The sequence below is a fragment of the Thamnophis elegans genome, chromosome 3, assembly GCF_009769535.1.
Source record: "Thamnophis elegans isolate rThaEle1 chromosome 3, rThaEle1.pri, whole genome shotgun sequence".
Classification (NCBI taxonomy): Eukaryota; Metazoa; Chordata; class Lepidosauria; order Squamata; family Colubridae; genus Thamnophis; species Thamnophis elegans.
The window spans coordinates 70,106,202-70,133,624 of NC_045543.1; the positions used below are offsets into that span (position 1 = coordinate 70,106,202).

Here is a 27,423-nt window from a genome sequence, read left to right on the forward strand (position 1 = left end):
TTATCTGTACTTTTATTTTCGCTAAGGGTAGAAATATGCATTTTCATTATTTTTCATTTCCTCCCCAACACGGCTAGCTTCATTTCATATGGAAAATGTGAGGAAGATGCATATTAACTATGTTCAGACCAGGCACAAAAGAATTGAACCAACTACAGACCAATTTATGCTGTATGTCACTGATGGGAAGCATCGTTCAGTGGAGGCACCATTTTATGTCTTAATTAACCCAACCAATGATGAAAAACCAGAATTCATGGCAAGGAATATTACAGTAAGGAAGGAAATGGTGTCCCAAGGACCGCTTTTAACAAGGCAATATAATGATCTTCGCTTTTACTGTCCCCTGTCAAAATCATTCCATCTCTGATCCTCTGTGCATGTATATGCACCACGTTGAGCAAAATATTGTGCTATGTTTATCTTCAGAATAATTTATTTATGCCTCTTACCTTTTTATCATCCTATGCTTTGAAGTCGCATCATTTGCCTGCACCCAACACTTGCAGAGCTCTTTTACTTCTTGGTTATTTTGTTATACCACCTCTCTCCCTCCTTTGGTACCTAAACTTGATTGTGTTGTTTTAGCTTTGGGGAGGAGAGTATGGAGAATCAATGAGAAAAGCAGACTATAGCTGAAACTCGAAAAATTAGAATATCGTGCAAAAGTTCATTTATTTCAGTAATGCAACTTAAAAGGTGAAACTAATATATGATATAGACTCATTTACATGCAAAGCAAGATGGTTCAAGCCGTGATTTGTCATAATTGTGATAATTATGTCTTACAGCTCATGAAAACCCCAAGTCCACAATCTCAGAAAATTAGAATATTGTGAAAAGGTGCAATATTCTAGGCTCAAAGTGTCCCACTCTAATCAGCTAATTAGGCCATAACATCTGCAAAGGGTTCCTGAGTCTTTAAATCGTCTCTCAGTCTGGTTCAGTAGGAATCACAATCATGGGAAAGACTGCTGACCTGACAGTTGTGCAGAAAACCATCATTGACACCCTCCATAAGGAGGGAAAGCCACAAAAGGTAACTGCAAAAGACGTTGGATGTTCCCAAAGTGCTATATCAAAGCACATTAATAGAAAGTTATGTGGAAGGGAAAAGTGTGGAAGAAAAAGGTGCACAAGCAGCAAGGATGACCAAAGCCTGGAGAGCATTGTCAGGAAAAGGCCATTCAAATGTGTTGGGGACTTTCACAAGGAGTGGACTGAGGCTGGAGTCAGTGCATCAAGAGCCACCACACACAGATGGATCCTGGACATGGGCTTCAAATGTCATATTCCTCTTGTCAAGCCACTCCTGAACAACAAACAACGTCAGAAGCGTCTTACCTGGGCTAAAGAAAAACAGACCTGGTCTGTTGCTCAGTGGTCCAAAGTCCTCTTTTCTCATGAGAACAACTTTTGCATCTCATTTGGAAACCAAGGACCCAGAGTATGGAGGAAGAATGGAGAGGCACACTCTGCAAGATGCTTGAAGTCCAGTGTGAAGTTTCCACAGTCTGTGTTGATTTGGGGAGCCATGTCATTTGCTGGTTCACTGTGCTTCATTAAGTCCAGGGTCAATGTAGCCGTCTACCAGGAGATTTTGGAGCACTTCATGCTTCCTTCTGCAGACGAGCTTCATGGGGATGCTGATTTCATTTTCCAGCAGGACTTGGCACCTGCCCACACCTGCCCACACTGCCAAAAGCACCAAAACCTGGTTCAATGACCGTGGGATTACTGTGCTTGATTTGCCAGCAAACTCTTCTGACCTGAACCTCATAGAGAATAGAGAAAGAGAAAGATGAGAGAAATCTCATCATAGAGAAAGATGAGAGAAATGAGACCGAACAATGCAGAAGAGCTGAAGGCCGCTATTGAAGCATCCTGGTCTTCCATAACACCTCAGCAGTGCCACAGGCTGATAGCTTCCATGCCATGCCACATTGAGGCAGTAATTGCTGCAAAAGGGGCCCAAACCAAGTACTGAGTACATATGAATGCTTATACTTTTCAGAGGTCTGATATTGTTCTATGTACAATCCTTGTTTTATTGATTGCATGTAATATTCTAATTTTCTGAGATTGTGGATTTGGGGTTTTCATGAGCTGTAAGCCATAATTATCACAATTATGACAAATCACAGCTTGAACTATCTTGCTTTGCATGTAATGAGTCTATCTCATATATTATTTTAACCTTTTAAGTTGCATTACTGAAATAAATGAACTTTTGCACAATATTCTAATTTTTTGAGTTTCACCTGTAAATGTTGCATCTCTACAACTCGCCTAATAGGCTGAGTTACATACTGTAGGTTCAGTTATGTCATGGGAACCCAGAAGTGTGACACCAATCCCAGATGAGTGTAGATACTGCAGGTGAGTTGTGAATGAAAGTTTACTTCTTCGTTCTTTCCTTGCTTTTGTCATTCTTGTGCCGATTTCCACTTTCTCTTTCCTTTTACTTGTTTCAAGTCTGTTTTATTAGTACATGTCTTTCTCTTTGTGTGTATGTGAAGTAAAACAAAAAAAGCTCAGGGGAGGGCATCCCTTTACGAAAAGTGAAATTTGATCTTTGTCTAAATCTTGGAGCTCGCTCATATTAATTAAAAAGAAGAAAGCCCTTGTTACACTGAACAGTCTAATGGTAATTTACTGAGTGATATTCAATTGGTCTGAGAATTCTACATCTTACCATTCATTTTGTGAAAGAGTTGACTTTTGTCTTCTGTTGACGGTACAGGTGCAAGAGGGACAGATGAAGGAGTTGGATCCATCAATAATCAGTGCTGTTGATTTGGATGTACCAGAAGATATCCTCATGTTTACTGTCCTTCAACAGCCCCACCATGGGTTTCTTGTTAAGGGAGTATATGGCAACAATATTTTCCATTACAGGCAGGCAATTATTAGTCAACAGTATCATGAAATTCAGGTGGATAGTTTCTCCATGGAGATTTTAAAAAATGGTAAGTATTATATTCCTTCTGGCCATGTTGGTTCTTTGAAACAATTTCCATCAAATAATAGGCAATAGAACACTAAACTGAAAATTAGTAAATGAAACTGAATTATATTAATAAAAGATTCCTCAGTTCATTAATTAAAAATACTCTGTTAATAAAACAAATAGAGATCAAATTAGAATAAACAGTCTGTATGAAGGATTTTTCAAGATTTTATCTTTAACCCAATCCAGTTTCCTATATTTTCAAACACAGTTGACTTGGGGTTAGGTTCCAACAGGCACTACTGCCGGTTCGCTTGTGTTTGCGTGCTCTGTGCGCACACTTGATGCAATATGTACACGCATACACAGTGCAATTAAAATTGTTCTGCGCATGCGCAGAACTGAAAATCAAGATGGCAGCACCTACGGCGGCGTCTGGGGAACCGGTTCAGGGATGTGGCAGGCCTAGGTCGCTGCCGGTTCCAGTGATCCAGGCCGCCAAAGCACTACCAGTTCGGCCGAACCGGTCTGAACCGTAGAAATCCACCACTGAATTGACTTAAGGAATGTTGGATTTCTTATTTTTTATCATTTAGTTGCCTTATTGGCAATAATTTGCCATATTGCAATATTAATTACAATTACTAATTTGGCAGCAGTAACAACAAATACAGTAACTTATTATGTGTGCCATTTATAAATTTAAAAATCTAAATAAATTTCTCCTTTTCCTTTCTCCTCTCCCTTTCCTTGTTGCCCACCTATATTCTCTACCTTTCAGGATTGAAACTTGTGTATCTACATGATGACTCTGACAGCTTAGCTGATGACTTTTCAATCCAGCTGTCGGATGGGAAACATAAAGTGTCAAAAACCATTTCAGTTAAGGTTATCCCCATTAATGATGAGAAACCAGTGCTGATCAGGTAAACCACAAATACCTCTTCCAAACTGCTGTGTTTATACGGGCCAAATGATTCAGTACTGACCACATTTGTGATTAGAAGAGCTCATCTTTGGCAAATATCCACCATTAATGCTAGCAATGTTTTCATGTAGTATTCCTTCTCATTGAAGAACATTGTGTAATGGACAATGAGATAAAAGTTACTGTAGCTAGATCTGAATTGGGGACACAGACACACACACACACACACGGGGAAGGAGGGATGGAGAGAGACAGAGACAGAGAGAAACCTTGTATATGTATATTCAAGCGATATACATGTAGGCCAGTGATGGTGAACCTTTTCGGCACTCTGGTGAAAAGGGAACACATGTGAGCTCAGCATCAAGTGCCCAAAAGGGAGCACTTTGCGCATGGAACTCATCTGCACTACAACCAGGAAGAGAAGCTGTCCAGGGGACATGCACGTGCTGGAAAATGTACTTCTAGTTTCTGGCGTGCAATTTTCTTGCCGGCCAGCAAGTCTTCTGGTTACTGCGGTGCATACGCATGTGCAGATCTACTGGGCAGCGCACATGCTCACGCCAGAAAAAGGAAGACCAATTTTTCCGATTTTCAGCACTGCCGCATGCACAAAGACCAGCTGATCGTCGCATATGCATGCATGAATGCCAAAAACCTGGAAGAGAAATGGGACACGCCGCACATGCCAGGCGATATGCCTCTGTGTGCCACTTTGGGCACGCATGCCATAGGTTTGCCGTCATGCATGTAGGCAAATGTTACATATGATTCCAATAAAATTAGTGTTTGGATGGTTTTGGAAGGTGATAAAAAAGCAATAATAATATAAGCATGCCCTCTATTGGTCAGTCCATTCTTGCGCCAAGAATAGCTTTTCTCTCTCTCTATTCATCCAAGGAGACAAGACCTATTTATATTGCTATCTATATACCAATCATTCTTCACCCTGTTTGAAAAAGATTATTTTAGTTGTGGAGAGAATGCAAATCAAACATCTCCTCAACAGACCTTCAAAATCCTGTACTTTGGGGTCATGCCTTCAGAAGTAATTGCAGAAGGTTCCCAAAACCACCTTCAGGAGAAGAGAATGGAGAGAAAGAATTGTGCAAATTATCCCTTGCAAGTGAATGTATTGGGCATTTTGAATAATGCATGGCTGAATCAGAGTACCAGAAGGTTCAGGAGACCTCTTCCACAGAGTTAGCTCCCCCCCCCACATTTGCTTTCAAAGGCATTAAAAACATTTTGCTTGAAATTTGAGAGGGAAGGTGTGGTTCTTTTCCATACATTACCTCCAGTCAACTTTTTCCTTTTTTCCCCTTTTATATTATTTTCCTGACAAGAGAAAGGTCCCCTTTATAAAACAGAAGGGAAAGCATAGCCACTGAGCTTTTTGCATTGCTAGGAAGTTCACTAAGAGGGTGCTTTGAAATTTGAGGTAGCAGGGTTTTGTTTGTTTTTTAAAAAAAATTCAAAACAACCTCCTTGTGTGCTTGCTAAGAGGCACAAAGGATCCCATTGTATCTTTGCTCCAATTGCCTTTTACTTTTTATAACGTGGCATGGTCACTACAAATAGAAGAGTGAAGGGAGAACAGGTGTCCTTCCGCTGCTAACACAGATGGACACAGACTGTATTGCATTTTTTTAAAAAATACGTTAGAAAGCTAGGATGACTTTTTGCTGAATTCCAAAGGGAATTCAGATTCTATTCACCAACTGTTCTCTGTGCTTTATGTTTAGCCCTGTTAATTGGGATGAATTCACAGGGCAGCAAAAACCCTCTGCAGCACTAATGTTGACTGTTCCATCAGAACACCTAAAAAGCCCTTAAGGGAGTTTCCAACGTTAAATCTGTACCTTTAAGCATTCATTATGAATGAGCTCTTCTTATTGTCCCTTTCTTGCCAATCCCCCCTGTCACTTTCTTTGAGCAGCAGAGGAATACAGTAGGGGTGGATTCTGGTAGTCACTACTGCCGCTTTGCTCATGGCTGTGCCGTGTGCGCTTGATGTGCACAGCTTGCGCATGCACAGTACACTAGAAATTGCTCTGTGCATGCACAGAAGCAAAGAACAAGATGGCAGTGCCTACGGTGCCACCAGGAGAACTGGTTTGGGGGTGTGGCAGGCCTGGGTCACTGCCAGTTCCAGAGACCCAGGCCGCCAAACCACTATCAGTTCAGCCAAACCGGTCCGAACCGATAGGAACCCACCACTGGAATACAGAGAAAAGAAAAGAGCATTTTCTAGACTGAATCCAACAGATTAAAGTGATATTAGTCCCCAGATAAATTGGAAAATTGACCCTGACTGGAAAGGTAGGTTGTTATTAGAAATAGTACCTGATAGAATTTTGAGAGGGTTCCATGTAGAAAGCATCTCCCCTTGAATGAGGAATATGATTTCTTATAACATTAGGTTTGTCAAATGATGCTCAGAAGATACATGACAAACGCTACAGTGCAATATTTGTGATGTTGAGCATGAGTAGCAACCTTTAGCAGATTAACAGAGTTGGAAGGGACCTTGCAGGTCATCTAGTCCAACCCCCTGCCCAAGCAGGGGACCCTACATCTGCCTCTACCTAGGATTGAACTCACAACCTCCTGATGGTGAGGCGAGACCTCCACTACTAGGCCACAGCAACAGGTACTTGAGAGTCATTGTTGCTAAAGAGGTATGAAGTGATGAACGGTTATTTGACAACCTAAATACTGGTGCTGGAGGCTTCAGTTGCTGGTGTGTGTTTGTGTGTGTATATGTGTGTGTAGGGGAACTGCTAGACTAGGTGTGTCTGCCTATAAGCACAGCTTTGAGCCATCATTCCAGTACACTTAATGGAGTTTTTAAAAAAATAGTTCTTTCCTTCCCCCAAACAAAAAACTGAAGTAGAAATGGCGGGGGGGGGGGGCTTACCCTCTCCTTCATTCATTTCATGGAGATCATCCATGGCAAATGTCATAATCCGATTTTATCGGATGATCTACTTCTTTATGATTGCAGGCCAAAAACAATGCTGTGCCAAGCAAGCTTCAGCCTTGGGAAAATCCCATTGGAAAAGCTGTAGCTAATGCAATCCTGTCTTAATGTAATAGAGTGATAAAGGTGCAGACCCCATGCAACATGTGGCAAGACATGGAAAATTCTGTGGCTCCTTGAAGACTAATTAGTGTAGAACACACATGCTTTTTTCCTAGACAACAGATGCAGGAGACTATTCAAGCTCAGGAGCAGTAAAATGTCCCATTCCGTTGGTAATATGTATGGGACTTCCATCCTCGTATTGGCTTCTCTCCTGGTCTTTTAACCGCAGATTATAATACAGAAAACAGTTTAAAAAAAGTCTTCCTAGTATTTATCTCCATCTCTGAGCAATTTCATCAATTTTATTTCTGTTTTGGGTACAGAGAAAATCCTTTGGACATGCTAGCAGCTCACCTGCTAGTAACATGGTTGCAGTTTTGCACTTAATTAGGTTGACTTGAAGGGGATGGGAGCACTTTCGGAACAGATGTGCACCATCCATCTTTTCGGAAGCTTTTTCAAGCTACAGCTAGAAAATAACTAGGTGCTCCTAGCAGCCAAAACGTATGGATTTGTTCTCAGAATTAAGCCTTTTCACAGAAGTACTTATGACCCATAAGTACACAAAGTTGTTTACCTTTTATACCATGTGGCAGCACTTAATCAAATTACTTGAATGAGAAATACCAGGAAATCTCTGATAGGCTTGGGCAGTAAATAAATGGGAAATTAAAAAAACAAATCCTGGAAAAGAGCAGTAACACAACACTTCCGTTGCCAATGAAATCTCATCAGAAGGAAGTATTTTGTATATACAAAAAAAAGGGGTGGTGGTGTCAGAAATGACAACCAGAATTCTCCAATCCCTAGGAATAGCAATAGCCCACAAACCCACAGCCACACGCCATCAGGAATTATCCAGAAGAAGACAATATGCAGAAGGATGAAAGAAACAATGCAATTAAAATATTAACTGTAACAATTCCAACCAATCTATGTGGGACAAATATCACACCGATTAAAAACAGAATACATGAACACCTGCTAGAAGTCAAAACAGCAGTAATTTTGATTGGAGCAATGCAAAAATCATTGGCTAGGCTACCCCTCACCACATGCTTGGCACCGGAGCTTGGCACTTCATAAGCCATTTCATCCATAGACATATTGACCTACAACCAGCCTATGAACCAGTGGTGCGATTCAAAAAAAATATTACCAGTTCTGTGGGTGTGGCTTGGTGGGCGTGGCAGGGGAAGGATACTGTACAATCTGCATTCCCACCCCACTCCAGGGGAAGGTTACTGCAAAATCCCCATTCCCTCCCAATCAGCTGGGACTCGGGAGGCAGAGAATAGATGGGGATGGGGCCAGTCAGAGGTGGTATTTACCGGTTCTCCGAACTACTCAAAATTTCCGCTACCAGTTCTCCAGAATTGGTCAGAACCTGCTGAATACCACCACTGTTATGAATCCCTCAGAATTCAAATCAACCGCACAACCAACCAGCAACAGCACCAACCCTCAACCAACCCACGCAACCCCCCCCAACCAGCACTTCATCTCCCAGTGACCTATATATGACCTGACTTACCCACCACAATACCCTCACCTGACACACCCCTACCTGACCCAGCACAAGTCCATGATGTGACCCTCACCTGATGTGACCTCCCCATCACAAGAACTACTGACCACACAAAACCTTTATAAGCAGAAGAACACAGAAACCGACTCCGCTGAATGTGTTACCTAGCCTGGTAACAAAATGATCAGAAACCAACTCAAGCTGGGAGAATGAACTTCTATCCTCATCGTACATCCAAGCTACAGATATTTGACATTGTTGCAAAAAATAAATCTTACATCCTGTTTAAAATGTTATTTGAGGAAGCCACTAGATATGAATTAATGCTTTAATTAATTTCATTCTTAAATCGTAAGAACTGTGTTTTACTTTAAATAAACTGAAGTGATAATTTGTAAAGAACTCACAAAGGGAAGAGAAAAGAGCATGATTTAGTATGCCTCTATTAGTCTTCATAAAACTTTGTGAATCAGTTCATAATTTAAAATCTCAATATATATGCATTGAACCACAATACCACCACAGAGCCTTCTCTGCTTGCAGTGAAATGTTGTACACATAGATATGGTTGTGTTGAGTCTTGAACATTTCAGTGATTATTTGCATTTTAAACCCACTTACAAAGAATCTTTGTTGCAGAAAGGATAAGATTGAGCTGAATATGGGGGAAGCACAGGTAATATCTAGTGCTGTTTTGTCAGCTGAAGATAAAGATACTCCTCGGGAACAAATTTATTATCTATTTGAGAGAGTTCCAGAAAATGGACATCTTCAACTCAAGGTTAGTTTTTATTTTTCAACAAAACCAACTGAAGTGTTGGAAAAAGAGATTCAAGTCTTAGCTAACAATGGGAGGGAGTGTAATCCTTCTGTTTCTTAAATATCCCTCATGGGACTGAAACACACTCCAGTGACTAGTAGAATTTACAATTAATTTTTGATATAATCCTTTGAAGGGTTCCCTGTTTATATTGAGAACGCATGAGATAATTTTGAAAATCCACCACAGCTTTATCGTAATTTTATTTATGATCAAAATGCTTCTAATGTTGAATCTGACCAATGTTCTTCACTGCCAAAGAATGTCACCTGTTTTCCAACTGAAACTATTCTAAAAGTTTCAGTTCAAACATTCAGGAGAGGCTCTGACCTGGAGCCACTTCAGTCTAGGAGGCACAGCAGTTGTAGAGGCCAGGAAAAACATGGTAGCTGCTGTATATAGAAAGGAAATGTAAGACACCCTGTGTCAGGGTTCCAAATAGCATCTAAAAGTAAATCAGAGTCCAAGGCAAAGTATTGCTTAAAGTTCCAATTTATTAAGAGAGCCATGTTGGCACATCTAGGAAAACCCGAATCTGAAAGCTTCCCAGTTGTCCCCACCCAGTTGAAAGTTCAAGATCTTGCCCACACACCCACAAATCCATCACCTGGTCCAATCTTCCATTGCCATGCTGGCAGTTCCACCCATCCAGTTCCGGTCAGGTGCAGAGATGCAAAGACAAAGGAGGACCTTGGCTTTCTAGAAATAATTTTGTTATGGCTATATAGCATCTCGCTCCTGCAATCCTCTCTCCCATTTTCCCACAGTAGAAAATGCATAGTAGAATAATAGAAAGTGTGGCAGGCCAAAGATCTAAAAAAGAAGATAGCTGCAGGCCTGACACCCCGTTTTAATTAGGGAGAAGTGGGAAGTCTTAGAAAAGCAACAGAAATTTGGCAACCAATGATATTACAGTTGCAGCTCGACTTGTACCTTATTTCTTTTTTATATTGTTCCATTTACCTGCCTGGAGATATGCACAGGGTTGAATCATCATTACTTTGTATACCTTTGAAACAAATTGTGTATTTAAAAGGAGAAAATTGCCTTTTTCTGCCTTCTAAGATCTTAGCAGAAGTAGAGATTATAGTTTACCCTTCCATCCTTGGCACTTATCACATTTTTGACACGGTTTCACAACTTGCTTGTACATAACCTAGTCTTCCAAATTTCATACAGCAATCCCATAGTCAGTTTCACAATGCTTATTGAACTGTATAGCATGTTTAGCAGGCATTTCTGTAGTCATGTCCTACAAATGAATTTGTTAATGCTGGCACTTTGATATGAATGGTAGTCATCAGTTATAAAAACTAGACCTGTATAAAGCAGTCGGGAAAAGTGGATTCTTGAAAAAATTAAGTAGCCAGGGGATGAGCATGTGTTCTGTGTGGTGACTGACTTGTTGATGGGATGAGTACCAAGTTGAAGAAGAATGGATTTTGTTTTAGAACTTGTGTTCAGTAATAAAATCTTTTTAATGGCTGCATTAGTACTATAATACCAGAGTTATTAGGAGATTGATAGCATATAAATGTTAATAGTAATACTCTAATCATAATCATAATAATACACAATATAATATCTCAAAGTCATGATACAATTTTCCCTCCTAGGTAGGTCATGATTGGGTGACCCTGTACAAAGGAATGAAATGCACCCAGGAGAATATAGACATGAACGCTTTGAGGTATATACACACTGGAACTCTTGGATCAAACAATGAAGACAGCTTCTCTTTTCAACTTTGGGATGGAAGCAACAGATCTCCAGAAGTGGTTTTTCCTGTTGCTATTAAGGATGTGGAAAAAGGTAATTTTATTTTAGATCTTCCCATAGTGTGTATAAAACCATGAGAATGACTACCCTGGATATAGAGGATGGGAGTTGAAGCGTAGTGTAGTCCAGTGGGGAAAACTAATACATATCTATGGGCAATAACATTTAGCACAGTATACACTGTCCTGATTGAGGAGAGAGAGGATGTACTCCAAGAGATCTAGAAAGCATAAAATTGTGTGTATGAAAGTGTGGCAGAATATAGCAAATGTTATGCTCTGATGAGGGGGTGATAACAATTGTGACCTGATTCATGATATTGAGAAAGGCTGATACAAAATATTTGATGATGGTCCGTATTTCAAATGTCTTATAGGAAACATTGCAATGTTTATGAGACCCCTCACTGTGTTGATGGGTGACAAAGGTCTCCTGATGACTGATGTCCTCCTTGCAGTTGATGGTAGCAAGAAGCCAGAGGAGCTACATTATGTGATTACTTCCCCACCACAGTATGGACAGATAGAATATGTCAGCTATCCTGGAATCCCCATTACAAGTTTCAGCCAAATGGATATAGCAGGACAGAAAGTCTGCTATGTCCACAGTAATAAAGCATCTTCTTCTAAAGATACATTCAGGTAAGCAAAAAAGAGTCTTATTTTACACTTTAGTATTTAATTAGGAAGTATACCAGGGGTGGGTTTCAAAAATTGTTCGAACCTACTCTGTGGGCGTGGCCTCCTTTGTGGGAGTGGCTTGCTGCCCATGTGACTGGATGGGAGTGGCTTGCCACCCATGTGACCGGATGGGAGTGGCCTGCCACCCATGTGACCTGGTGGGAGTAGCCAAGACGATGTTATTACTAGATATTACTAATTACTAGATATTATTAATATTACTAGATCATTATTAATGCATAGATAACTGTGGGACATTACACACCCACCCACACCCACAAACTATGACAGTGCTAGGAAAACACCAAAAAAATAATCCCCCCCCCAAAAAAAAGACTGCCAATGAAACCAGTTTTTTTTCCCTAAGCCTAAGAACAGGAAAGACAAAGTCACTGGAATAAAAACCATCAAGGCAATGTGGAAAATTATAAAGAACAGGCACTCACAGAACCATCAACCACCTCAGAATTACCTAAACAAGTAAGGTGACCAGATTTTCAGATTGGTAAAGAGGGACACCATTGACCGGGGGGGGGGGGGAGCTAGGCCGCGGCAGTTACTGCCAGCCCGCGACCTCGCTAGGGACGTCTGGTCACCTTAATTATATACATCCTCTCTCTCTCTATCCATCCATCCATCTGTCTGTCTATCTGCCTGCCTATCTAGTTATGGTATCCCTCTCCCTCTTTCCCCCTCTCTTTCTCCATCCATCTATCTGCTTGCCTACCTATCTCTCTCTCTTTCTCTCTATCCATCCGTCTATCTGCCTGCCTATCTGTCTATCTAGTTATGGTCTCTCTCTCTCTCTCTCCCTCTCCCTCCCTCATTATCATCTATCTCAGTGTTTCTCCACCTTTTTATAAAAATATTTTTTTTAATTTTTTTTGTTACATAGACGACACATACCCACAACAATAAAAACAAAACAAAACAAAAAGAAAAAAACCCATCATCACATATAGCATGTCGTTTGGTTACAAGTGTTTTAACATTTATCATTCTTATACATTTATTATTTCATTTAATAGGTTATAATATACAGTATGGGTTGCTTTGTTTACCATCCCTTCCTCCTGTTATAACACCACCTTATTTTCCCTTTCTTTTCTCCCTTCCTCCCTTCTCTACTTTCCTCCTTCTTCCTCTCCTTCCCCTTCCTTCTTCCCTTACCTTTCTCCTACTCCTGCTCTTCCTCATCCCCTTCCTACCCTCTCTCCTCCTCTTTCTCTCCTTTCCATCCTCCTCTCCTTACCTCTTTCTTTTCACCCTCCCTCCCTTCTCTACTTTCCTCCTTCTTCCTCTCCTTCTCCTTCCTTCTTCCCTTACCTTTCTCCTACTCCTGCTCTTCCTCTTCCCCTTTCTACCCTCTCTCCCCCTCTTTCTCTCCTTTCCATCCTCCTCTCCTTACCTCTTTCTTCTTTCCCCCATCTTCCTTTCATTCTCTCCTCCTTTCTCCCTTTCTCCCAACTCCCTTTCTGGGAGTTGAAGTCCACACACTTTCAAGTCTCCAAGGTGGAGAAAGACTGATCTATCTAATTAATATAATTATTTCTCCCTCTCTTTTTCACTCTCTTTCCAGCGCATACACGCAAATGCATAGGGCAGCCCACCTCACACACAGGTAACTCCGGGCGGCTTACGGGAAGAGGACAGCTCACCCACGCGGGGGGGGGGGGGCAGGATTTCGCCAAGAAAAATTAACTTTCCTGCGAAAGGGGCCGGCAGCCTCTCAGCTCTTCCCGGCCGGGAAGACCTCCCCCCACTTCCACTCCTGCGATCCTCCTCCCGCCTCCTCGGAGCTTCAAGCAAGCTAACTGGGAAGGCCGGGGAAGAAGAAGAAACGGCAGCGCGAGGTCAGCGGTCCTTGGGGGCACGGCGGAAGCCCTGCAAAAGTGCTCCTTTCCCGGCTCGGCTGCCATTGCTGCTGCTGCGGGCGGAAGGGGAGGAGGAGGAGGAAGAAAATTAAGCGGCAGGGCGGTCCCTGCAGCCGCCGACGCGGGAAAGGTGCGCTTTGACAGGGCTTCCACAGCCCTGCCAAAGCGCTCCTTTCCCGGCTCAGCTGCCGTTGCTGCTGCTGCGGGCGGAAGGGGAGGAGGAGGAGGAAGAAGAAAATAAAGCGGCGGGGCGGTCCCTGCAGCCGCCGACGCGGGAAAGGTGCGCTTTGACAGGGCTTCCACAGCCCTGCCAAAGCGCTCCTTTCCCGGCTTGGCTGCCGTTGCTGCTGCTGCAGGCGGAAGGGGAGGAGGAGGAAGAAAATAAAGCGGCGGGGCGGTCCCTGCAGCCGCCGACGCGGGAAAGGTGCGCATTGACAGGGCTTCCACAGCCCTGCCAAAGCGCTCCTTTCCCGTCTTGGATGCCGTTGCTGCTGCTGCGGGCGGAAGGGGAGGAGGAGGAGGAGGAAGAAAATAAAGCGGCGGGGCGGTCCCTGCAGCCGCCGACACGGGAAAGGTGCGCTTTGACAGGGCTTCCACAGCCCTGCCAAAGCGCCCATTTCCCGGCTCGGCTGCTGCCGCTGCTGCTGTTCAAGGCAGAAGGGGAGGAGGAAGAGGAGGAAGATAAAGCGGTGGGGTGGTCCCTGCAGCCGCCGACGCGGGAAAGGTGCGCTTTGACAGGGCTTCCACAGCCCTGCCAAAGCGCTCCTTTCCCGGCTTGGCTGCCGTTGCTGCTGCTGCGGGCGGAAGGGGAGGAGGAGGAGGAAGAAAATAAAGCGGCGGGGCGGTCCCTGCAGCCGCTGACACGGGAAAGGTGCGCTTTGACAGGGCTTCCACAGCCCTGCCAAAGCGCCCATTTCCCGGCTCGGCTGCCGCTGCTGCTGCTCAGGGCAGAAGGGGAGGAGGAGGAGGAGGAAGATAAAGTGGTGGGGTGGTCCCTGCAGCCGCCGAGGCGGGAAAGGTGCGCTTTGACAGGGCTTCCTCTCTGGAGAGGCGTTTTTTAAAAAGAAAAACCCTGCAGGCACCCAGCGACAGGGGCTAGGAGCTAGGAACCCGGAAGTTAATTACTTCCGGGTTCACTGACGAACCGGATCGCAAGAACCGGTGCGAACCGGTAGGAACCCACCCCTGAAGTATACCACATTTTTTGGAGTATAAGGCACACCTTTTTTCCTCAAAAAAGAGGCTGAAAATCTGGGTGCGTCTTATACATCGAATACAGAATTTTTTTGCCTCCAGAAGTCCTGCCCCCTTCACCAAAATGGCGTGCATACCCTTATGGAGAGCTGAGGGCTAGGCAGGGCAGAAATCAGCAAAAAATGGCCCTTTTTTTGCCCTCCCAGCCCCCAGCAGCACTCTAAGCCTCCATAAGGCTATGCATGCACTTTTTTTTGCCAGAAAACGGTCCAGTTTTCGCAAAAAAATGGGCCATATTTGCTCGTTTTTGGCCCCTTCATCCCCCCAGAAGCACTCTGCAACCTCCTCCCAGGCTATTCATGCCTTTTTTTAGAAAAAAGGGCCCGTTTTTGCAAAAAAACAGGCTGTTTTTGGGAGGTTTGCAGAGTGCAAAAAATTTTTTTCCCTATTGGAAAGCTTTTTAACTGATTGATGAAAATTAGATGGATCAAGTGCTGTGCCAGCAGAAACAAAGTGTTAGGTGCTGCAAATTGTCAGCGATTTCCTTTTCCAGCCCATGGATAAATACACCTGGAAACATCTACTTGCCTACCTATTCTCTCTCGCTCCCTATCTACTGTATTTCTCTCCCCCCCATCTATCTACCTATGTACCTACCTACTCTCTCTCTCCCTACCTATCTACTGTATCTCTCTCTCTCTTTCTATTTCTCTCTCTCTATCCATCTACCTACCTACTTACCTACACACACTCTCTCTCTCCCTACCTACCTACTGTATCTCTCTATCTCTATTTCTCTCTCTCTCTATCCCTTTACCTACCTGCCTACCTACCTACCTAACTATTCTACCTACTGTATTTCTCTTTCTTTTTCTCCCTCTCTATCCCTCTATCTACCTACCTACTTTTTTTAATTTGCCTCTTCAAAACCTTTGTGCGTCTTCTGCTCCGGTGTGTCTTATACTCTGAAAAATATGGTAATTAGTTAAACAGCAAAGGACTTTCAGATCTGGTTTGCAAAAATTCCAACAACCTAGTAGTAGAGTATGAGTTTTCTGTATCGCTTTCCTGTCATATTTATATACTGTAGCCATAGACAAAGTGATATGTTGGAGTAGCAGCTAGTGCGTACCAAATGTTTTAAACTATAACTCACATAATTCTTTGCCATAAACTGACAACTGAAGTTCAAAGGAGCTGGGAGTCCAATATTGGAACAAAGTGATGCTTAAGAATCATATAAGCTACTGAATACTCATTGTCCTATACTTTATAGGCAGTTCCGCAAATATATAATTCAACTATTAATGTCTCACTTCTGCACTGTACCAGTTGCTCTTATGGCTGATGTATTTCTGAGCTCAGTGTAAAATATTGCTTTCTTGGGAGACAGCGGCACCAGTCTGGGCTTGGAAGTTAAACAGGTATTATAGGCTAAACTGGGAAGCTGCAAACATCCTGGAAGGTGGCAATGGGAAAAACCGCTTCCATATTGCCACTATAGAAAATACATGGCAAAACCTGTTAAATTATCTGAGTTAAGTTTAGCTTGAAGGAGAGTTTGCATTGGAGGGGAAAAAAAACTTTACAGCCTTAATCTTCAAAGTCTTAAAAGTGGCACCAAGTTGAACCACTTTTATCCTTTAAATCAATCGCTTTAAATTAATAATCCAAAGCCCTCTTTGTATCCCCATCTCTTTAAATTGGCAGTCAAAGGATAACAAGTTAACAACTATAATCCTATACCTACCAGACTGATTATCACCCTATATAATGTGTGCTTGCTGAAATTCATGTTGGGGCTGGTGTCAGTTCATTCACAAAAGAGGAGTATCTTGCATTGCAATGGCATAATCAGATTCTCCTGTTTGAATTCCCCTGTGGCTGGCCCAATCCTTTGAGTCTTTTACAAAAACCTTGAAATCATATTGTTGATTACTTTTTCTTAAAAGTTTTACTTGGCTATTAAATGGAAATTCGTATTAGTTTGTGACTGAGCTAAACATTTAAAGTTGTTTTAATTTTACTGCTGCCTTTTATTGGTTATTCATCCTGAGGTTAATTTAAATTTGATGTTCTATTATTGTCACTGGTGTAAGCTATATGGAGTAGTTTGCTATCCTTGAAGCCAGCCTATACTCTTAAGTATATTTAAATGAACAAAGATTAGCTCCAAGTGTTAAATAATTCATGAAATGAGCTGTTGAGGGCAAGTGAAATGCACAAATGTTCAAATGTAAGTCAAACATGAGTGCAAATGACTTTTAATTATATACTTTGAATGTTTAAAGCTGGGGAAGCATTTTGGAACATTCATGTTTTTTCTCTATTCTGGCTTCTTATTATTGCCTTCTTCTAAGAAGCATTCTCAGTATTCCTCAGCTTTCTTGGCCATACCTGGGTTTGGGTTTTCCTGATTCTCTTCCTGTGACTTTTAAGAGCAGCTTCTACTTTCTTTTCTACTCTGATGGTAGGTAAAGAGGATAAGACTCTGTTAGCTTCTTATAAGGGCCATTAGGAAAGGAAGGTGATATAAATATAGAAAAGGAATAAAATTCCTCAAATAATAGTATTCTTTTTTAAACTTCAGAATTGACCCTTGTTAAATGCTGTTGCACCTTAATTCAGGTGATACAATTAAGATGACATTTCCGAAATGCTAAAATTGTTTTTACATTGAGACATGTTTTCATTAACATGCTCTAAGATATTTTAATATATTTGCAATTGTCTATCTCATTGTCTAGCTGATTAAAAAGCATGGCAGCTAATTAATAAAACAAATCTGTATCTATTAACAGTTTGGTATAAGTTTGCTCTCCTCGTTTGTGATTTTTCTCTTTTTAATTAATTGGTAAACCTGCACTGATCCAGATTCAAAATGCCAATTAAATACCCATTTAATTGAAATGGTAGATATTACATTTGTTTGCTCAAATACTGAAATGGGTTCTGACCACAGATAGAGATAGGTATATGCTTATAGTTAAATTGTGGTGACATAACATCTAGATTACATGACCAGTTTATTAAAATCCAGGCCAGTTTAATTTTGATAAAATAATTTTAAGGAAAAGAAGATATAGGTTCCATTTTTTTTTTTAAAAAGATTTTATTGGTAAAAAGAAAATACAACATCCATAACTTGTAAAAAACAATACAACTACATTTCGAGATAGTCCCATACTATCAAATCATTATAAACATCAAAGGTTATAGGTTATAGATATAGGTTCCATTTTAATCACTGTAAATTATGTTCCTGCCCGAGAGAAGTTGGCAAGGTATTTGGTTGTACAGTGAAATATAAATACAACGATGGATTATTAAAAACTAAAACACCAAGAGCTGGTGATATTTAATTAAATGGGGAGATTAAATGATCAGATTTTTACCGTCCGTTAAGGCACTTTATTCCATCATAAACTTACAGCATTGTCTGTTGCTGCTGGCCTGGAAGACGGATTTGGCAGTGCTTGTTTGGGACAGATGACTTCAAGTGATTAGCAATCTGACATCAGATGCTGGCAGCAGGATGCTAAAAGAAGATGCTAATGTCCTCCATTTTGACACGGTGGATCGGTTTTGTAATGAGCTGGCACCATAGCTGATTCCATTTTTCTGTCGTAAATACCATGGCAGATGGCAACTTCTGTAGCCAACTCAATTGCCATGAACTCCAAAAGCATGATAATGGTGAAATCAGACCATGCAACTTGCCTTCCCAACTAAACTGGAGAGTTATTTTTTTCCTAAATTTCATCAGAATTGTAAGAAGGTTGACTGTTCCCTATCCCAGGGGGAGACACAGAGAAGATTTAGCATGAAATAAACAGCATGTGGTGGATAGGAACCCAGCACTTCCTTTCAAAACTGACAACCTTGTTGTCTCGAAGAATCTAGCAATGCATGTTGTTTGTATGGTATTTATTAATCTACCAAAATAGCAAAGCTCTTTATCTAATCTCATGTCTAAATTGTTCATTAAATCTTCTTCGGTTTGTACCCAGCAACTTTGTTGACTTTTTCAAAGTAGCAATAATAATTTAATAATATTTTTATTCTTCTGGCTGCTTTTAATCCAATAGACATGAAGGTAGTAGGAATTCCAGAATTTATATAGAGAACTTGGGTCAACAGAAATGCATCTCACCAGATGGGATGGCCTTGCAGAATAATATACATTCCTGGAGCTATTAAAGGGTCACTTCCATTCTGCTTTCTTATATTTCTTTAATTTTAAGCAGTAATTGAAGCAGACCAGAGATAGAATTTTCATGATATCATTCATATGTCCTTCAAATGTTCTTGGCAGCAATGTGAGGATGGTGTTTGCCATTTCTGTTTTATGTTTTTGTTTTACTTCTCTTTCTCTGGAGTTCTCATGAAGTTCCTAACCAGGATTCATCCTGTTTAGTTTTCTAGGCCAAACAAAGTTAGCCAGTTCCTGTTGTCTTCTGAAACAACTAAGGATTACCTTCAATCAGAAGACCATTGCCAGTGAAGCAGGGCATTTTATCTACTTGGTGTTGTTGCCTTAGTTCCAAAACCTCCAAAATATGCTTATAATCTTTGTTATTCCGGATGAAAATCTGGTATAACTAAACTGATTATAGAGAATCAGTTTTCCTCTTGGCACAAATACTAGGTCAGTGTAGGCAGCTGCTGTTTGATGGCACAGAGCCTATACACAAGTTGGTCAATCTTTAAGCAGCGGTAAAAGTGCCAGCAGCTTTGATATCAGTATTGTTCCTCTCATCAATAGATCCCGAATTCTATTAATGGAAGTACTAAATTGCAGGCATGTAAACTTAAATGTATTGACATATTCCCGACACAGGTGTTCAAGGACAGGCTTTCAGATGAAGAAAGACATTTGAATTATAATTTTCAAATATGTATCATTTTATTCATAGCTTATGCTTGTGATATGATGATTTCCACTTTGATTCTATTGTAGTGAGCTAAATGTACCAGTGCTTGAATTAAGAAGCAACAACATATATATAGTAGATTTAGAATTAACACATCTAATGGGTTTTCTTATTTTCGTTGTTATAAAAATGAAATTTATTTATTTAAATAATAGTCAATTCTGATTTCTCCTTGTCTTACTTTGGGGAATCTGTTGTTTCATCAATTGTTAGTATTTTTTTAAAACCTGCACTAAATGTTATATGTACCGTGATTCCCCGAAAATAAGACAGGGTCTTATTTTCTTTTTACCCCCCCCCAAAAATAAGCGCTTGGTCTTATTTTCAGGAAGGTCTTATTATTTTTGAGGTGCAGGAGGTGGCGAGCGTGATCATCTCATGGCTGCTGCTGTGTTGAAATATTTTTGGGAGATTTGGGGGGGGGGCTTATTTGGGGGGGTTATTTTAGTGCATGCGCTCAAAAGCCCGATTGGGCTTATTATCCAGGGAGGTCTTATTTTCAGGGAAACAGGGTACTTGAATATATACTGTGTTTCCCCGACAATAAGAAAGGGGGTTTGCCGGGTGGCTGCTCATGAGCGTGGTCACTTCATGGCTGCTCCGACAGTGCAACACAGCCATTCGCCCATGAGGTTGTGCCTGGCTTTTTGGGAGCCTGCTCACAAGAGAGCAGCTGCCCAGCAACCCCCCTCCTCAGCTGGTCACAGCGCTGCTCACCAACCTAGTGGTATCCCAAAGGCACCAAGCAACACAATCACCTTTGCCTCCCCCCCCCCCCGGTTCCCACGGCTTGGCACCTTCGGGATACCACTAGGTTGGTGAACGGTGCTCTGCCTGGCCAGAGGTGGGGGGTTGTCCAGGGGGCTTATTGGCAGGGGAGGGCTTATATTTTTGCCCACCAGAAAAATGTGGTTTGGCCTTATTATTCGGACATGTCGTATTTTCGGGAAAACACAGTATTTCTACAAACCTATGTATTGTACATATTGTGTATGCACCAAATGTACAGTATTTGAAACTTTACATTTTTTATTTTAATCCATTTTTGTACATTACTTTAATGAATATGTGCAGATTTATTATTTTCCTAAAAATACTTTTTCCTACTTTTTTTAAATTGACAAACTATATTGAAAAAACGCAAAAATGTGGATTTTGAATAGGAAGGTTGCAATTCAATATTGGTTGGAAAACATAGTAGGCCAATTTTCAAGTGGGAATTAAGGCATTTTCTCTGCACTTACATGGAACTACCTTCAAAGAGAATTAAAGAACTGTTACTTTGTTAATGCTCAGGGAAAACATTTTGATTTTTCAAAATGAGAGTTTTGAGGATGTTAAATTGGTCAAATACATTGTATAACTAAAAACCAAGAATCAAATTTATGTGACATAGTTCCATGAATTTTATTTTGAACAGTCAGAAGGCAACCTAATAATATGAAACAATTGCTAAATAAAATATTTATAAAAATGTTATAAATAAAATATTTAGTAATTTACTAAAATTATTGGACAGCGCTGTGGCTCTTCAGTCAAGATGCTTGGATTGGTTCGCTGGAAAGCCAGCAGCCCAGGTTCAAGACTTGAGCACCATGCGATGGAGTGAGTGCCCTTTCTCGCCAACCTAGCAATTCGAAAACATGCAAATGTGGGTAGATAAATAGGCACCACTTTGGTAGGAAGATAACAATGCTCCATGACATCATACCGCTGGCTTAATGGCCTTGAAATGGAGATGAGCACCACCCCTTGTAGACAGTAACATCTAAGAGAGTAAAATCCCCAGGAACTCCTTTACCTTTACTAAAATTATTAGTAAAGCTTCAAAACCATTGTAGCCCATTTCCACAATTTGTAGTCTGTTTCTAGAGTTGAATTTTGAACGTTGTGCCTTTTCAAAGGCTTGAAACGTGTCACAAGAGCCATTCAAACAGAAATTGGGGCTTAATTTTTCTCATAGGTAGTAAGAGATAAGCTCTTCAGTAAAGGTGTCTGTTTCATTTCAGTAGATGGTGCATCAAGAACACATGCTGAAGGATGCCTTGCCTCTTTTTGCCAGATTCATCATCAGCAATGGGCTAAGAACTAAACATGGAGAATTTGAGATCATCTTGGAGACAGTGGATCGAGCTTTACCCAGCGTGGTCAAAAACAAGGGCCTGAGACTGTTTGAAGGCAGCACAGCAGTTCTTTCTCCAGATGTTCTCCAACTTTCAGATCCAGATACACCACCACAAAATCTTTCTTTTCTCCTAACACAGTTCCCACAATACGGTCAACTCTATAACAGGGAAACTGGATCATGGCAGCAAAACTTCAGCCAACAAGATGTGGACAATCTGAATGTAGCCTACAGACATGGAGGAGGTGGTTCTCAGATGGACAGGTTTTCATTTATGGCCACAGATGGAGTAAACCAAGGTTTTCTTGTAAACAACAAGCTTCAAGTAGACCCCTTGCCATTTATTATTCAGGCAAGTTCTACATAAATACCTGCACTCATGTGTACAAACGTAATTCAATACACAGAAAGTGTGCAAACATAAGATATTTGCATTATTTATTTAATAATGTTACAATGCAGCCTGAAGCAGTCAAGGGATACCAAGACTGAGTATGCTTATGTTTAAAATAGAACAAAATTCATTTCAGTATGTTTATCTCTCCAGTGCATGCAGACATTTTCAGAACCTTCAAATATAATTTGGATTATGTGTGCCTGATTCCTTCTATGATATTAAGTCCAGTTCACAGCATGGTTGATTTTGATTATACAAGTGTTCAATTTCACAAACTAGAAGTTACACATTACTTTCATTATAATCTAATCTTTGACCAGTAACAGAAATTATTTTCTTCCTTACAGGTGGATAGACCAGCAAACACAGCACCAGAAATGGTTCATCTTCATACAGCTTCAGATGTGGAACTTTTGCGCAATGGCAACTATGGAATTTACATTACAACGAGGTCCTTGAAAGCATCAGATTGTGATACTGAAGATGATCGAATTGTTTTTAAAATTTTACGAGGACCTCAGTATGGTTACTTGCAAAATATAACAACAGGTATTGTGTCCTAATAACCTTGTGTCCTAACCTGTCTTATGTAACATATCTTATGGGTATTACAGTTTACGTTTCATTAAGGATGTAAGATTTTTAAAATATTTTTTATTCCACCTTTATTTTTTTGTATAAATAACTCAAGGTGGTGAGTATACACAGTGCTCCTTTTTCATCCTACTGTATTGTCCCTACAACAACAATTCTGGAAGGTGTGCAGGGCTGCAAGAGAGTGACTGGCCCAAAGTCATCCAACCATCTTTCATGCCTAAAGTGGGACTAGAACTCACAGTATCCTGGTTTACAGCCTAGTACCTAACCACTGGACCTAACTGACTATCGTATTCCTTCCCAGAAGGTTAACATTATTCCTTCCCAGAAGGGTAGTATTACTGTGACTAATTAAAAATCATTTCACCATTCCACCAGTTCTTTTCACATAACTGATGTATTGTGAGAAGAAGAAAGACAGAGGAAGGAAGCCTGGGAAAAGTTAGAATTGGAGGATTGCTTCTGGATATCAATAACATTCTTTGGACAAGTAGTAATATCACCACAAAAGCCAAGTCTGGGAGTCCTCATTGCAGATTTATTATGGGATATGAAAGAATTAGATAATTTTGTCAGTAAAATATAGTGGATGACCTCCTTTTATGGGTCCACAATAGAAAGCATCCTCACGTATGGCATTACGCTATGCTGGCTTGATAACCGCGGATAGTAAGACATTACAGAGGGTGATGAGCATGGCACAAAACATCCTGGGCTGTCCCTTGACACTACTAGACAAAATTGCTAGGACTCACTGCCTTAGAAGAGTGAGGAAAATCCTCAGGGATGACTCACACTCTGGTCAGCAGTTCTTTACTCTCCTGCCATCGGGAAGGAGATATAGAAGCATAGCCAGTCGTACGAATAGGCTGAAAAACAGCTTTTATTTGTGGGCTGGCACACTCCTGAATGCAACATAACATCATAAATATGTAGTATGATAGACTTGCAGGGCCGGCGCAATGTGCAACATGTTCATATTGGTGTAATATATTGCAATGTAATGTTATGCACCTATATGTATAGAGGATTATGTATTTGTTAGTATGATTTACTGGGTTAGGGATTTTCTTTCTTTCACTCTGAGTTATTGAGATGTATTTGTGTTGGGGGTGTGCACTAAGGGACACTCAGCCAATCTTATTGTACACATGTTGTGCATTGACAATAAAGGCTTGAATTGAATTGAGATTCTACAAAAACATATAGCTCCAAGTTGTGTATCTATTTAGATTTTTTATACTAATTGGTGGGGTTTTTCTCTCTCTATGGCTCTGTCCTATTTTGTAAATTGACAATGTGTCATAAATTACAGCCAATTTCCCCTACATGCGTGCTTTTCTCCATTGATTCTCCTGGCCCCTTGTCTGTTCCATATTTGTTGTTCATATTTACTGGACAGAATCTCCTTCGACAGCAACGGTGGTAGCACTAGTGATGGGATTGGTGGAGATACAGTAGAAGCAAAGAGGCAAATCTGGGAAGGCAGGACAGATTTGATCATAATAATTCCTACTTCTGCCAGGCTGAGCAGTCATAGGGGGTCCTGCCTCTCTGGGCTCTGCATAGAAGTGGCTTTGGGGAAACTTTGGTCAATTCCTTAGAGACTATTTTGAGAGATCTTGCAAGAGTCCACCTATAGATAGTCCTCAGTTGAAGACCAACAGCAACAGTTCAAAGTTATGACAATGCCAAACGAGCAGTACTTATAACTGCTGCTCAAACATTTGCCCATCCCAGCATCTCTGCAATTAACATGATCATGATCCAGGTGATCGGCAACCAGATTATACGTACAATGGTTGCAGTGTCCCATGGCCATGTGATTGCCATTTGTGACTTTCTCTGCCAGCCTCTCACAAGCAAAGTTGACGGAGAAGCCGGCAGAGAAGGCTGCGCAACACTCCTGTGAATCGCTCCTGTTTCCATTATTTGTGTACCTTCCCACCTCCAGCAGCAGCCACCCCAGTCTGGCTATGCTTGAACTGGGCTGCAACAGCCTTTTATACACCATACCACTCTTTTCAGGAGCCATTTCTTCTCTGGCAATGGTGATGCTAATCTGAGACAGCTGTTTTCACGCCTTCCTGCACTTCAGAGCACCTTGTGCTGGGTATGGCAACAACTTGCATGCCCTCTCATTCTCTGGAGCACTGATCCCCCCTTCTGATACACTTGCAGTCCACCATAGCAGATCCATACCTGTCGCCAGGGACTTGCAACTTCCTCCTGGCTTCCCTGTTGACTTTGCTTACAGAAAATCATGAGGAGGTCCATGCTTAATGACCTAGCATCCTCACTTAATGACAGCAATAGGGACTGCTGTTACTGAATAATGTCATGCTTTACAACTGCATGGCTTAGCCATGGAAACTCCAATTACCATCATTAACTGATGACTCCCTATATTCCCAAACTTCTATATGAATTTGCTGGAATGGATCATTCATAAATTTGAATTACTTACCACAAAGTTCGATGATGGCTACATAGGATTAAGTGTGCTACCATTGCTCTCTGTGCTGGAGAAAGCGTAAAGTGAATTGTACAACTGTGTATATAGAGACTATCAGGATAACTTTTTTTGAGACAAAACGTAGGCTAATGCCTTCCAAATTGAAAGAAGTAATTGAAAAAGTGATCAAGCCATTTAAGCCATTATTTTCTGCTATTTACATTAAATTAACAATAACATCACCCCCATCCTAGTGAATTGTATTTCTTTCTTGATACATTGGTAGCCACACCACATTTTTCAGTGATTTTTCACCTAACCAAATAACAATTGTCATCTCTAAAAATTGACTGTACCAAGGTTGTTTTAAACTGTGGAAGCCTAGGTTCTCTAAGTGACTAAGGGAGGGAGAGGGGAGCAATTTTCTATCAGTACACTTTAGTCTTTTGCAGTGGTGGGATTCAAATAATTTACCAACCAGTTCTCTGTCCTAATGACCAGGTGGGTAGGCGGGGCTTAGTGGTCATGTGACAGTGTGGGCGTGGCCAACTCAACATTACTCAGGTCGATGGGAACTTTGCCTTAGCTATTACAATGTAATAAGGGTTAACCGGAGAGGCAGTTTCTGTAAGCAGGGCAATAAAGATTAAGCTAGAAACAACACCAGAATGTTTCCTTCCTGCCTTCCTTACAGGATTAGCCCTGTAAAGCGGAAAAAAAAACAAAAGAAGATTTCTTCCAACAACCGATTCTCTGAACCTCTTAGAAAGTTAAGAACTGGTTCTCCCGAACTGGCTGAATCCCACCACTGGTCTTTTGATCATGGTTTCTGGAATTTGTTTTGATTTTTGTCTTTTAACTAGCAATTTCCACAACTCAAAACTGTTTGAAAACCCCTAGTCTAGATAAATATGGACAACTGTTTTTAAAGAACACTTTGATTTCTCTATAATCTTCTTTATTTTATCAGGAGAAATTATTCAAGAACAATTCAGCCAGAAAGATTTAAATAGCAAAATAATATTTTATGTCGTTGATCCTTATTGGGAGGAGAATTCAGATGATCTGGAATTTCAGGTTATGGATCCTGAAGGACATTCTGCCCTCCCACAAATGTAAGTTAAGATTTCCTTTCTCTAAATGCTTATATCCAGTGGTGAAATTCATTTTTCTTACTATTGGTTCTGTGGGCATGGCTTGGTGGGTGTGGCAGGGGAAGAAGACTGCAAAATCCCCATTCCCTCCTCACTCTGGGACCAGCCAGGTAGTATTTCTTGGTTTTCCGAACTACTCAAAATTTCTACTACCAGTTCTCCAGAACCTGTCAAAACCGGCTGAATTTCACCCCTGCTTATATCATTCCCAATAATTGCTGCTTGCTTCCTTGTCAGATCCTGTATGAACAGATTTGAAACTAAACTAATGGAATTTCTGGGCCTTATGGGTTTATACTGCAAAATCTACTACTAAAGCAGTACCTTTAAAAAAAAATCTGTCGCTGTCCTGTCGTCGTCTTATTGAAAGAAAGCTTTTTGTCCAGGAAATTGCTGCCATGTTGACTCTTAAATGATAGTAATACTTCAAATCCATTTAGATTTCACAGTGCACCCATATTCTTTGCCTGGGTTTTCCCACTGTATTAAAGCATAATGTTGTTAACTTGGTTTGGCTTAATACAATGTGAATCTAGCAGTTGGGTTTATGGCTTAATGGGATATATGAACTTAATCATTATTCTTAGGCAAAGCTAAGAAATTGCCTTGTTCAAGATCACCAGGCAGAGGTGAAATTTAGGCTGAGAAGTTCCTATTGCACAGATAAGGGTGTATCTGCCCTGCTAGGTGACCCCCAGATAATAAGTATTGACCACCAACAGCTTCTGGGTTGACAGCAGAAGTGGTATTCAGCAGGTTCTTACCAGTTCTGGAGAACCGGTAAATACCATCTCTGACTGGTCCCGCCCCCATCTATTCTCTGCCTCCAGAGTTCCAGCTGATCTGGAGGGAAGGGAGATTTTACAGTATCCTTCACCTGCCACACCAGAGGTGGGTTCCTACCAGTTCGCACCTATTCG

The 27,423-nt window shown here is 41.1% G+C and overlaps 1 protein-coding gene across 1 annotated transcript in view; it reads left to right on the top strand.

Annotated features, from left to right (window-relative positions):
• The window catches only part of FREM1 (FRAS1 related extracellular matrix 1), a 96,092-nt gene that overhangs the window by 48,210 nt on the left and 20,459 nt on the right, over window positions 1–27,423 (top strand). Inside the window, exons 19-27 of the mRNA XM_032214606.1 lie at window positions 78–274; window positions 2,744–2,969; window positions 3,732–3,876; window positions 9,134–9,275; window positions 10,931–11,126; window positions 11,470–11,734; window positions 21,838–22,252; window positions 22,645–22,846; window positions 26,320–26,464. Of these exons, the coding sequence (XP_032070497.1) occupies window positions 78–274; window positions 2,744–2,969; window positions 3,732–3,876; window positions 9,134–9,275; window positions 10,931–11,126; window positions 11,470–11,734; window positions 21,838–22,252; window positions 22,645–22,846; window positions 26,320–26,464 (1,933 nt within the window). The remainder of the gene's footprint in view (window positions 1–77; window positions 275–2,743; window positions 2,970–3,731; window positions 3,877–9,133; window positions 9,276–10,930; window positions 11,127–11,469; window positions 11,735–21,837; window positions 22,253–22,644; window positions 22,847–26,319; window positions 26,465–27,423) is intronic.